Genomic DNA, 13,755 nt, shown 5'->3' with positions numbered 1-13,755 from the left:
GCCTGTGCACTTGGCATCAGAATGTAAGCTATGTAAGTCAACATAGAAGATGAGAATGCAGAGACAAGCGGGGAGCAAAGAGGGATCTAATAAAAGTTAGGACCTAAGGTGTGGGTCATGGCAGAGGTGCTCAGAGCCTTTCTTTCCTTTTTCATGTCGTTGTGACAAGTTATTTAGCAAAATTTACAGATTCTTTGGAATCTGACAGATCTGCACCATGAGCGCTTCTGCTATGACCTCAAACATGCACCTCTGAGCTGTTAACTGCATGCCTTAGCACCTGCACCACTCCAGCCCCCTGCTCAGAGCCATAAATGTGAAAGCTAAAAGTATGGAAAAAAGTAACTAAATGAATTATTCAAAAAGGGAGGTAATGCTTCTCAGTGGGTGTTGATGGATAAATGTCTTACCCTGTATTTTTGCTTCACCAAGGAGATAATCGATATAATGGGTTCAGTGATAACAACGTGGAAAACTTTCCTACCTCAAGATTTCTTAGCCTTTGAGATAAGTTGAAGCTGGTTGTTATGGATGACTGTCTCATCAAGCAAGACTCATTCTGTGCTAGCTTAAAGACTCCACAACATTAAATTTAACCCCTTTCAAACAGGAAGCAAGAGCTCTCATAGTCCTTAATTATATATAAAACACAAGGTTCCTTAACATAAGCACACACACACTTGGGAGTTTGTTATTCCATATAAAGAATGGATACAGCCTGGGCCCAGAACTCATCACCTCATCATTCAAATACCACAGCCCACAAGGAAAGGAAACAGGAAAATAATGTACATTGAAAACAAAGGTATACAATTATATACATCAAATTACCCTTGTAAATCTGTACTGCATTTGTAAGCTCTGGAATTCCCAGTGTCTCAACCTCTACTTCTAGAACATCAAAGTTGGAAAAATTATCTGGCAATAAAATCTTCTCTGAGCGAAGGAAATTAACTTAAAAAATAAAAATAAAAACCAGAAGGTTAATTTTGCTATTCATCTGTCCAGTATTTATTCTAGCAAAAAACAGGTTTCCATCATTTTTCTTCAACAGTTATATATTAATTTGCTATTTTATATGTTATTAAGTAAATCAAGAGATTCATAATTTTTGACAATGAAGACCTGAAAACAAATTAAGTGATAGCTGTTTTTGGAAAGTCGGGGTGCAATAAGCACCTATCTGTATGCATTTACCCATCCCACTAATCCCATCTCTGTAATTTACAATGAAAGAATGTTTGATTTTAAATACTCTGTGGCACGTCTACACAAGATGCTTAAAGCACAGTAGACTAATTCTACTGTGCATTAGCACATCATGGCAAAAGCTGTGCTAATGAATTAATGCTCGGTAGAATTAGTCTACTGCATATTAAGTGTCACTAAAAGACAACAGGCTACTGCACAGTAGCACTGGCTACTGTGCATTTAGTTAGTACCTCATATTAGAGGTACTAAACTTAATGCACCATAGCATTGGTACATTAGTGCATGTGTAGACACTCCCAGTATGTTTAATAGTATATTCCAAATCATAGGAATCAAAGGAAAGTATCTGGATTAGCAATAGGTCTGGAGTGCAGGGGAAGGGTGCAAAACTGGCATAGAGCTCATCTTCCATTTATTTGTTCCCAAGATTACAATTTATACGGCCAGTTTCTAGGCTTCCTTTGTTCCAACTATACACATTACATCCTCAATAAGGAGGGCCTGGTTTAGGACCTATTACACTAATTCTACACCATTAAATTCTACCAAATTGGTGTTATCTTTGTGATTAGTGTTGTATTGCAATAGCTATAATTGCTTTAATTGCTTTATATTGCTATTTTTATAATGAATCTTGTTATGATTTTTCATAATATTTTAATCAGTCATTATTATTCTGTATCAAATATTAAATAACCATGAAATTAACCATCCACTTTAAATTCCCATCTACTTTAAATTCTTTTAAATTGCTTAGCATAAATATATCTGACCTGTTGGTCTCATGATTTTAGAACTTAAATTTAGTATACGAAAAATGTTAATGTAAGGTCTGTGGTATGTCTGGTATGTTTGAAAAGAGGTAATGAAAGAATAAATGATGTATGAAGGAAGACAGTCCTCTCACAGCAGGTGAAAATAGCCTTCTGTGGTTCAACAGTTAAAGGTTGCAGCGATGTTGAGTCAGCAGTTAAGGACTACCCAATACTAAATCATGCCTTCACCCTGACAGCTGAAGACAACAAGCAACAACCACCTCAAAAACTGCAGACCGCAAAGTCTGCAGATCACGTCATACCAATCCCAGCCTGCCAACGGGACAAGGAGGATGACCTTTGTGTCTGACTCGGCAGAATCCAAAGGCTTGTATGGACAGCTATCACTATAAAGAATGAACACAAAGAAAAGGCTTTGGGCCTGTCCACCTACAAGGAGTTTTGGGCAAGACCTGCCTCCATTCCTTGTGGTCAGTCTGGCTGGCCACCAGACTGACCCAAGCATCTTTAGAACTTGGTAACACCTTAACTTTTGCAGGACTGCCTAACCATCTGTGTGTTTGTTTCTTTTGTATGAATGAATGAATGAATATGTATGGGAATGAGTGAAGCAGATAACCTTACTGTTCATTATTCTTTTTATATTATATGTTTTACATTCCAATAAATGCAGCATTATGCCTTATCCCCTGATAAGATTCCTACTTGTTTTTAATTAACACTGTACACCCATGTGTACAACACTAGCTCCCCAGCCAAATTCTGCTGGAATCACTGCAAAGCTGCCACAGAAAATCCAGTACCTGATCCTATAATCTTAGTTTATTAGATTTATGTGCCACCTTTCCAAAACCCTAATACCAGAACATGAAGTCAAAGGCACATGTCTCTAGAGGTTGTGGACAGATGCATTGATGAAGGTAATTAGGAAACAATGCACAGAAGAATCCCATCACAGAGTGGGCTTTGGCAAGGTGAAGCATAAGACCAAGTAGTCTTGAGACACCTACATTTCAGAATTCTGGTCTTCCCCTCCCAGAGGAAGGCCAGAATTATCTGGTTACAGAACCTTCCCTTTTTCTTGCTCTGCTTCTGGCCCTATGACTCTTGTATTCTTAAACTAAAAGTGGCCCATTTTCAACTGTAGGAATGGAGGAGGTCCCTCACACAGACTCTTCTGTCATCTGGCGATTAGGGTTCTCTCCTGGGAAATGATATGAATTCAGATATGATGCAGATATGAATTTAAATCTCATTGGTATATGGAGAGCCTAGAATCCTTGTCTCCTGCTTCCTGGGTCACTGCTTTAACCACTAGAATATTTCTAGAATACTGGGTGAATGGTGGGTAGCAATATCAACATCACTCCTTTTGAACTGAATGTAATGCTGCCAAGGAGAGTTAGGCATGCTCTGAGCACACCTTGCAGATTAGTTCTCTCTGGGACTTAGGTGGCTCCCAAGCACCAAACTAGATTGCAGTGGAGCTTTAGGCACAAGTTAGGTGTCAAGATACTCAACTTGGATCACTTCTGAGCATGCCCTCAAGCCCAAGTGCGAGTCTCTAGGAAACTTTGCAGACCAAAATGAAGCATCACTTGAACTTAGTTACCTACTGAGTTTTGTGTCTTGTGGTATAGGGCCAACAGACACCTAAATCTCACCTAAGTCCAATACAGGCCCAGACAAAACCAAACCAGGTAGCAGCCAAATTCCCCTCAATGTCTGACAGTACATCATGTTATATTAGCCCAAGTGAAACTGGTATAATAATAATAATAATAATAAAAATAATAATAATAAATCAATACCGCTATGCGAAGCTTCAGGTGGTGATTCAATTCAGAGGAGATTTGGCCTGATTCAGTGGCCGAATCGCCGAATCTAAATTGAATCAGGGGACCAATTTAAAGATCCGAATCAATTCAAGGCTCTCCAAATCTTCAGAAAAGATCTTCAGGCGGTCCCCGGTGGCTGCAGCAGGGAGCTTCAGCCCCCCACACGGCTGCCCCATCCATCCCAGCTTGGTACTTTAAAAAAAAGCCCCTACTCACTGGGTGCTACTGGGCAGGGGGGGGGATCTCCACTGCCCCCATGGGCTCTGCCATGAGCACCCTGACCCCACCCTCGCTCCCCTAGCCCCCACCCCCAGGTGCCCTGCCCAAGCCAGCTCTGGCCCTTTAAAAAAAAACAACCCAAAAGTCCAGGGACTTACTGCTCCTGCAGTGGTGAGTGGCTTCGGAGGCTTATGCAGAGCCCCCAACATGGCGTAGGGCAGTGGGGGGCTGCGGGGATCACCCCTGGCCAGCAGGAGCGGTGAGTCCGGGGGTTCTCTTGGGTTTTGTTTTGTTTTTTCTTAAAGGGCCAGAGCTGGCCCTGCTGAGTCGGGGCTTTTTTTTTAACAAGAGCGGGGAGCTGGGACAGGTGGGCCAGCCATTGCTGGGGCTGGGAGACGGGCGGGGAATGGGACTGGCTGATTCAAAGATTTGGAGATTCGGCAGCAGCCGAATCTCCTAATCAGATTCAGCCAAATCGAATCAGGACAGTGATTTGAATCACCTAATCGAATCACTGTCCCCCAAATCGGCTGAATCCAAATCTGAAGCGAATACTAGCCGCTTCGCACAGGCCTATATATCAAACAGTTAAATTTTAGTGAAGAATGCTTTAGAAGTAGGTCAGGACTGAAACAGATTGAGTTTGTTGAAAGACAGGGATAGCTTATAATTATCACTTCTTTTGTTAGTGCCCACAATGTGACAAGGCTTCTCCAAAAACTAAATAATGATCAGTTTACCTATAAAGCGGAACTCACTGCATTCACACTCTATCAGAACTGCATTCTCAAGGAGCCATAGTAAATTATCATCATTTACTAATGTTGGATATTTTTCTACCAAATCTAGTGGCAGAAAACAGTAATGCACTTCCTCTTCCGTGTCTAATAATGGAGTATCCATTAACCCTAATGGAGCTTTATCATGCAATCCTGGAAGGGGAAAAATAAGAGGATATCAACCCACATACAAAAATAGAGCTAGCAGTTAACTTTTCAGAAACATGACTCTAAAATTGTCCCAACTTACATAAAAATCCAGTCAACCAAAACATATAGCTTTTAATCAGCCATTTCATAAACAATTTTACTATTAATAGGAAAGATGGGTCATTGACCATTTTGTCCATTGAACCTTAATTTCACATTGCAGAAAGTTTTACCAGTTGCAGCTTTGAGCTAACCCCTTCTTCCTATTACTAAGCAGAAAAACTAGCCAGCTCACAAAAGCCATTTCTTTAGTTAAAACAATTGTCAACTATGCGAGGTGAACAGCAGATGAAAGGTTCAAAATATAAGTGGAAGTTGTAAAAGATCCTGAAAGCATATATTATGATTCAGTTTCTATGTACATAATTACACACAATTTCTTATAAGTATTTTGTTCTGTTGTTCTTGTATATTTGTATTACTTTCACTGCCAAAATGGCCCATACTTTGCCCCACGCTTTTCACTTGGGCCAAAGATTTCCATTTATTTTTCAAATATAAAGACCAATTTTATTTACTGAGAATGATCATTATCTTACATATGAAGAATAATAGAACAGATAAGAAAAGAACGGGTCTTCATGTCAGAGACAAAAGAGTTTATGTCCTCTCTCTAAACACAGTGTACATCATTAAATGGATGATCATCCTCAAAACGTAGTTACTAATGGGGATTTACCAATTTGTCAAGGAGTATACACTGGAGGTCTTGCAGGGGTAGGTTTTTTATTCACATTTTCAATATTCTATTAGTAATACAGAAAAAACTGCAACGGTAATAAAGTTATCAATCATGACACAATGATTAGGCTACATCATTGATACAGATTGATCTGAATCACTTTGTAATCTGGGCATACACATATGATATGTATTTCAATACAACCAAATGCAAAGTTATTCAGGAACAGAGAAAGTAGGTTATAATCATGACTGGGCACTGATTCCTGGAAAACAGTGATTCTGAAAAGGACTTAGGGTCATTTTTGCCAACCAATTGAACATAAACTTTCAGTGCAAGGCAGTGATAAGAAATTCTGCTGGGTTTTTTGGATGTATGAAAAAAGGAGTCTTGAATACATCAGAGTTGGTATTATCCCTGTAGATGGCAGAGGTCAGACCCTACTGGAATACTGAATTTTTCAAAATTCAGAAAGGATGTTGAAATTAGGGGAATGTTCAACCAAGACTAAGCTGAGGTATTTTAAACTGCAGCGCACTCTATGTAGTTTAAGAGAAAGAGCTATTTAATATGAGGGTACAAGCACCTGCACAGGGAGATTTCGGCTCTTAAATCTAGAAGGCAAAGGCATAATGAGATGCAGCAGTTGGCAACTTAAGTCAACAAAGTTCAAACTAGAAATAAGATTACAAATATTAACAGTTAGAACAGATTACTAAAGGTAGCTAAGGCAAATTCTTTAAGTCAAGTTTTTAAATCAAATTGAACATTTTATTGAAAAGATATACAGGTTTCCCTTGCTTTATGCGGGTTCTGGATGTGTGAATTTGTTCTTATGCGATGACCCTTTTTATACCAAAAATTCATTATACGTGAGGTAAATTCACTCTTCTGCGATCGGTGTGGTGGAAGCCTGCAGTCAGCTGCTTTGTGCAGTGCATTGTGGGAGTGACGCGCACCAAAATATAGATCCTGTGTGGATCCTGTGTAGATCTGTGCTCCTCACTCATCTGTGACACATGTTTCTGTAGTTGCCATCCCCATTATGGTAACATTCACCAGCACCCTGTGCTTGTGTGTATTGTCTACTGTTGGTGAGTACCAAAATTGTCTTGTAAAAGTGGTAGAAATGGGTCTGGGAGTCAGTACAGTCGAGGTCTTGGAATGTATCCCTACTTGTTACATTGTAAAGTGGGTTCCCCTTATGGAAATTCAAGTTATGCGCCATTTTCCAGGAATGCATGTACAGCATAAAGCAAGGGAAACCTGTAATCTAATTCAAGTTGTTAAATTAGAAATTTGAATCTGTGGGTGAAGGTCTCTGGTCTGTGTTGTTATGGAGAATAGACTAGATGAATCATTAGGTCCTTAAAAATGTATTTGATAAAATGTCTATGCAACAAAATGTGCAGACCTGTAAATGCTGGATTTTTAATTGGAAACTCTGATGGTTTGCTGATACATTTTTGTGTTCTCCAGTAATTAATAGATGCTCTTTCAGCTATTGGTATATCTGCAGGTCGGACACGCAAGTTATGTTTCCCTTCTTTCAAATTGTCTAAAGTCTGTTGAAATATATATAAAAGCAATTACTTTAGTATTATTTTATTCAAATAAGACATTCAAAACATAGATGTAGCCTCATGAGGTAGAATCAAATGCAAGATGAATAGCCATTGCCATCTTTAAAAATGCCAAAGAATATTGTACAATAAATACCTAATTCTTTTTATGAAACTTGAAGTATTTAGCAATAGCTTTTATTCTCTTTCGAAGCACAGATAGCTGTTAATTAGTCATATGAATGTGTAATCTTATTGGACAGATACTATAGTCAGGATGGTCCAGGAAATATATGAGACACAAGGATATCTCGAAAAAGTGATATCTTTTATTGGACCAGTTGTGTGATTGGGAGAGATTTTAGACAAGTTGTTGAGCACAAAGTACTCTTCAGTTCTGAGAAAGAAACAGATGCAGCTAGGCTAAGTGATGAATAGAACAATAACCTGTGTAAAACTCATATGTGGAATTGTAACGTTAGCTATTATTGCAGATATTAAGTCTCCTTGGGATTATGTTAACAACAATTTGTAACTTTACTGGACACCAAAAGCTGGGCACTAAGCACAGACATTTTATTGCTCATTATAATCTACTTGCTAATCTCTCTACACTCTACAGTTGTTAACAACCCTCTTCCCGCTTGAAAGGTCTTGCTTTTTCACCTATCAGGTTGTCCTTCCTACTGCATTTTTCTTGTCTTTCAACTAATCCTGATAATCCGCTCTTTTCACAAGACCACTCCATTTCTTTAATTAGACTATTTTCATTTACATATTGAGTTTTACACAGGCTAGTGTTCTGTTCCTTACTTAGTTCAAAGCTGTGCTTGCTTCTTTCTCAGACTGTTCTTTTTCATATGTTCCAAAAATATATTTTGTATGCTTTAGGTCTAATGCCTAAGAGTGTATGAGCATAGAATAGCCATCTCTCATACTTTTATCACAAGCCTTATGATTCTTTTACATCTAACTTCAGCCTTGTGCAGTTTTGCTTTTACTCAGAATAACTACCATAAGAACTGCCATTTACTGGGTCAAACCATAGGTCCATCTTGCCCAGTAGCTTGTGTCACACAGTGGCAGTACTGTCCCTGGGACCGAGTCAGGACAGAGATCAGGCCCAGGAGGTTTAAGGGAAGGTAGAGAGCTGGAGGCAAACTGAAAGCGAATGCAAGTGGGCCATATGGCCATCCCATGTAGCTAGGAAAGAATGAAAAGGATTGAATTATAGTTCATGATCTCTGCATGGGAGGAGAGCAGAAAGGGATTTTTATTTCACGTGTGTCTTTAAAGTTAAATTTTGAACCCAACACAAATTAGGAGTAAACAGCTCCCTCCCTCAAGATGAAAAATCCAAAGGCACCTAAAAAAATATTTTGTCCCTTTGAAACTCGTCCTTTTTAAATCTTTGTCTTTTTTAAACCTTTTTCAACACAAAGGCTGAAAGATTTATGGGGCTCTATATGATGATGTCCTTAGGGCAGCTGGTTGGAATTCAGTAATTGAGAACAGGGAAGAAATGTTTGGGTTGAGACTAAATGAACTGTGGGTGCTAATATCTGAGGCCAAGAATGCAAAGTTTTCCTACTCATTTTAGTCCTTGTTTAAAAAGGAGAACAGACAAAAAGGAGCCCAACTCTTTAGCCTAGTGATTATGGCACTCTACTGGAAGGTGAAACTCTGGGTTCTGGTCCTGTTTCCTGGATTATTTATATTTGTTACATTACATAGACCTTCAATAAAAAAAGAAATAATACTGGGACCAGAGACAGAAACCCAGGATCGCCTCATCACCTGGCTGAGTGCTCCAACTGCTGTCTCTTTCTTGTTCTCCATCTGGGCCAATGACATTTGCATATGCTATCAGTAGGGACCTACTGAAATTGCGATTCAGGCAGGCTCCATGAAAAATGTCAGGCTCTGCAATTTTGGTGGGCTTCCTGAGAGACAGGGTGGAAAAAAAGAGCTGCAGGAAGATAAAAGGGCAGGAAGCCCTAGAGTCCTGAAGCACGGGACAGGGGGAGGGAGGGAGAGAACAGACAGACTGTGTAAGACAGTATCTTGCAGGGATCTTGCACACAGATGGAGGCAGACTGTTCTCCATCACTTGCAATGTCACTTTGGATGTGTTGAGGAAAACCAGCATAGAGTGACGCTTAGGCTGTGTCCAGACAAGCGAGCATGTGCCTGTTACGGTATCTCAAAGCAGTTTGAGATGCCGCAGGAGGCATGCCACAAATGAAAAAAACTACACTGCATATTTGCAGCACAGGCTCTTAATTTGGTACTGGGAAATCCTGGTATCAAAAGAAAACATTCTGGGGGAAAAAACAGCATAGAGCGCACTCCTGGAGTATGGCCAGAGGCAACCAGAGGCAACCAGAGGCCGGGTCCTCCGATGCTCTAGCACCTGGTCAGAGCATCTCTATGCCTGCTGCATGCCTCTGCTGCTCCAGCATGCTGCCTCAGCATGCTGTAGGAAATAGAAGTGGGGAAAGGCTTGCAGCAGCACCTGGGACCCAGGCTCTGTCCTCGGTAAGCAGGGACATGGGGGTGAAAGGACTGTGGGGGTGGGGGGACTGTGGGGTTTCCACCACTCCCCACCTTCCTGCAGTGCACAGCCCCTGGCGTTGGCAGCAGCAGCCAGCTGGGCCATCGGGGTGCTCATGGCCCGCTGCAGGCACAGCCCCATGCTGGCATGGTGACACCTGAGACTCGGGGGGCTATACATGGTGAACAGAGCTGGCCCACTAGTGCACGTCACTGGATAAAACCAGAATGGCTCCTGCCGCCACCTGCAGGAGCCATGCACCATCAGGCCGAGCATGTGGAAACCCAGCCAAGACCAACAGTGCAAGGCTCCTGTGTGCAGTGCTGGGAGCCCCGGGTGGCAGCAGGAACCATTTCAGTCCTGTGTGGAGGTGCACGCCAGTGGGCCAGGCCAACTCCATTTGCCATGTGAAGCTCCCAAGGATCAGACAGAGCCATGCCGCCACGGGGCTGTGCCTGCAGTGGGCCATGAGTGCCCCGACAGTCTAGCTGGCTTCTGCTGCCAGCACCAGGGGCTGTGTGCTGCAGGAAGGGTGAGGGGATGGGCATGTGGCAGCCCTCTTTCACCCCCCACCACAAACCCCCTACAAACTTCACACACCCACAAAACACACATCACTCCCACACATCCCCACACCCCTCACACACTTGACGCGCACACACACCCAGGAACCCCACACCCACCCCCCTCCTGCAAACCCCACATCTCACACCCTGAGCCTGCCAGACAGGGTGGGGGGGCGGTGGCTGCAGGGGCAGCTGTCCCCACATCCTGATTAGTGAAGGGGGCAGGGGTAGCTCTGATTTTTTATGATAACAAAACCAAAAGCAAACACCAAAGCTTATACATATATATAATTTATTTTATCATGATGCTGGGGCACTGGTAGGCTTCCAAATTACTTTACAGTTGTAAATATATCAATAAAACATTGCCTGACTGATCTCTGTCTCTATACTAGCAAATTGCCCATCAAAAATTATGGGGGGAGTGGTGGGGTGGACAGGGACAGAGGCCTGTGTCCAGCCCCCTCCCCCCTGCCTCAAGCCAGGGCTGCTCCCACATACCCCCCGCCGCTTCAGGCCAGGGCTGGGACCACTCCACCCTTCTCTTTAGGCTGAGACAGGGGGCTGGGACCAGGGCCTGCGACTGTGGTCACAGCCGCTGTGCAGGTTGCAGCAGGGCACAGACACCAGTCACCCCCTTTCCACTTCCTGCTCCCCTCCCTCCCTCCTGTCTTCCCTGCTGCCTCCTGCTCCCCGCCAGCTGTTGTTGGGGTGGGGAGCGGCACTCCAGCCCCTGGCTCCAAGAAACACAGCGGGGGGAGGGGGGCAAGGCCAGTGGCGCTGGCCTCGCCCCCCGGCTCCGGCCCCAGTCCCCATTGTTAAGGCGGCGCTCCTCTGTGTGGGGTGGGGTGAGGCCAGCACTGCGCAGCCAGCACCCCGTGCCCCTGCCACTTCCAAGGAGCAGGGGCGGGGGCGACTGGCCTCACCCCTCCCCGCTCTGTCCCCTCCATCATGGCGACACTCCAGTCCCTGTCGTCCCCCTCTGCCTCCAAGGCTCCACTGGCCTCGCCCCTGCCGCTCCAGCCCCTCAGTCCCCACTGTCATGGCAGCACTCCGCCATGCGTCTGTCTATCCAGAGCACTCTGATTGGCTGCCAAGGCAACCAATCAGAGTGCAAATAAAGCATTATGGACTAAGGTTTTTATAATATTAGTATAGTGGAGTTTCATTTTAATCATGGAAGAACACAGATTATTGGGTATTTTAATGAGTGAATTTGGGATTTTTTTTATCAGAGAATTTGCTATTTTTAAACAGGGAACACCAGGATTCCTGCTAGTGAGGGAAGTGGCAGGACCCAGGCAGAGGAGCCTGCCCAGGCCTGGCACCGGAGACCCAGCTGGAGGGCAGATGAAGTGGCTGACCTCTGGGCTATTTGGAGCCAGGAGGACATGCTTAGACAGTTCAAAGTAGGCCACCACAATGAACACATTTTCCAGGCTGTCGCTGCCCAGATGGTAGGGCAGGGGCACACACTGCAGCATTGCTACACGAAGGCCAACATTGCAGCCATGGCCAACGGGCAGCTGGCCCAGAGACGCAGGCAACTTGGCTGCAGTGGCCATACGAGAGCCGAGGGAGCCATGAGGCTTCCGCCCAGGTCTGGCAGGTATGCAGACATAGGGCTGCAGGTCCAACAGGGTGGATGCTGTTGCAGGTGACAGCAAGTCACAGCCAGGCAGCAGCCCCCACTGCCAGACTGCTGTGGTGGGCAGGGGCCTCTCTAGGTCAGGGCTGCTACAGCAGTCCAGCTGGCACAGGGGCCTGGTGTCTCCATATATCAATTGACCAGACCTCAGAAGCTCTTGAGAGCAAGTGGCCTGAGCTGCTCACCAGAGCAGCTTTTTATACTGCTGGGGCCAGCACAAGTACTGGTTCCAGTCTCCAGCTCCCCCTGGTTTCAGATCCAGGAAGAGCTGGGCAGGGTCAGTTTGCCCCAAGTAGCACAATTTGCCCCACACCAAAGTGTATGTTCAGGCACGTGTGCTGAGGCACAAATCTCCGGCACAAATTTGCATGGTGCTATTTAAGCTGGTGCAAACACGCACGCCTGCATGTGTGGATGCAGCCTTAGAGTCTGAGGCACATATGAAGTGGAAGGCTGTTGCAGAGGCTGAAGGCCAGAGCAAGAAACCATGTCCTCCCTGTTTAAAAGGACAACAGAAAGCAGTTTGCCAAGGTAAGAGGAGGCATTTGCCCTTGTGGAGGCTTTCATGATGGCAAACATCCCACTGGAGAACTTGATCACTCAAAGATAAGGAACTACCTGAACCAAAACATGCCAAATGCTGGCTATTTTCTGTTTGCCAACAAGCTTTGCCAACACTGTCTCCCTCCAGTGACTGCTTTGCATGTACAGTCCACAAAGGCTGCCTTCACAGAGTAGAACTCCTTCTCCATTGTGGCTGATGAAGCCATCAACCCTCCAGATAACTATGTGCTGCACATTTTATTTGTACCGTGGAGCCTGCCTGTATTTCAAAATGAGCTGGTCCACCTCACATCTTCAATTTTTCTACTGTCTCAAGCCATCGTGATGGAAACTGTCAGCTATGGTGTTGACTTTAACAAGATCTCAGCATTCCTGTCCAGCAATGTCATGTGCATGTGCAAAGTTTTCTCTTATGTGCTCCAAGGAATGCTGTCCAATGCTGTTCACATCATCTGCAAAGTGCACATTTTGATCTAAGCAACATCTGGTGCATGCAGTTTCCTGACGGGGGTAACCTGGTGTCTTCCTTCAAGAAAGCCTTCAAACATTGTCCAGATCATAAGGTCTGGTACAGGGACTCTGTCGCTAGTCGAAGTGGGCACTCACATGGCACTGTACCTCTGCCACCAGAACTTGTGCTTACAAAGTGGAATTCGTGTTTTAATGTGGTCCATTATCATACAAAGCATACACAGCAGTACCAGCAATTTGTGAGTGAGTAGCTGGAAATCATATCCAGCACACAGCACATGCTTAAGCTTTGCGATCTTTTAGGGTGAGCCAACATTCAAAAACAAATGACATTTGTGGCTGACAGTGCCACCCAGTTCATGGAGCTCCTAATGTGGTTTCCAGCTGGCAGGTTGTGATACACCATGCACACAAGCTGATGGATTTAGTAAGCTGAGTCAAAGACAGGGCATTGCAAGAACTGTCAAGGTGTCCCTATGAAAACCAGTGCATAAGGGACCTGTTCCAAGCAATAGCTGTGAAGCTGTACTGGTACTACAGGTATGATCCATCACTGCGACCACAGTTCAGACAACCAGCTGCCTCCTTCCGTAGTGCTGTTCACATTTTGGACCCCAACCAGGTGCCTGTTCTGAGTTGTGACCCTCATCTACTGAAAACAATCCAGAATAAGG

The 13,755-nt window shown here is 44.1% G+C and overlaps 1 protein-coding gene across 1 annotated transcript in view; it reads right to left on the bottom strand.

Annotated features, from left to right (window-relative positions):
• KCTD19 (potassium channel tetramerization domain containing 19) overlaps positions 1-13,755 on the bottom strand; it is a 61,855-nt gene that overhangs the window by 44,331 nt on the left and 3,769 nt on the right. The window contains exons 3-5 of the mRNA XM_025209443.1: positions 7,131-7,281; positions 4,786-4,977; positions 832-954 (exon numbers count right to left, since the gene is read on the bottom strand). Of these exons, the coding sequence (XP_025065228.1) occupies positions 832-954; positions 4,786-4,977; positions 7,131-7,281 (466 nt within the window). The remainder of the gene's footprint in view (positions 1-831; positions 955-4,785; positions 4,978-7,130; positions 7,282-13,755) is intronic.

The sequence above is a fragment of the Alligator sinensis genome, unplaced genomic scaffold, assembly GCF_000455745.1.
Source record: "Alligator sinensis unplaced genomic scaffold, ASM45574v1 scaffold642_1, whole genome shotgun sequence".
In the NCBI taxonomy this organism is placed as follows: Eukaryota; Metazoa; Chordata; order Crocodylia; family Alligatoridae; genus Alligator; species Alligator sinensis.
The sequence above is the reverse complement of the archived record's forward strand: the minus strand, read 5'-3'. Positions and strand labels throughout refer to the sequence as shown.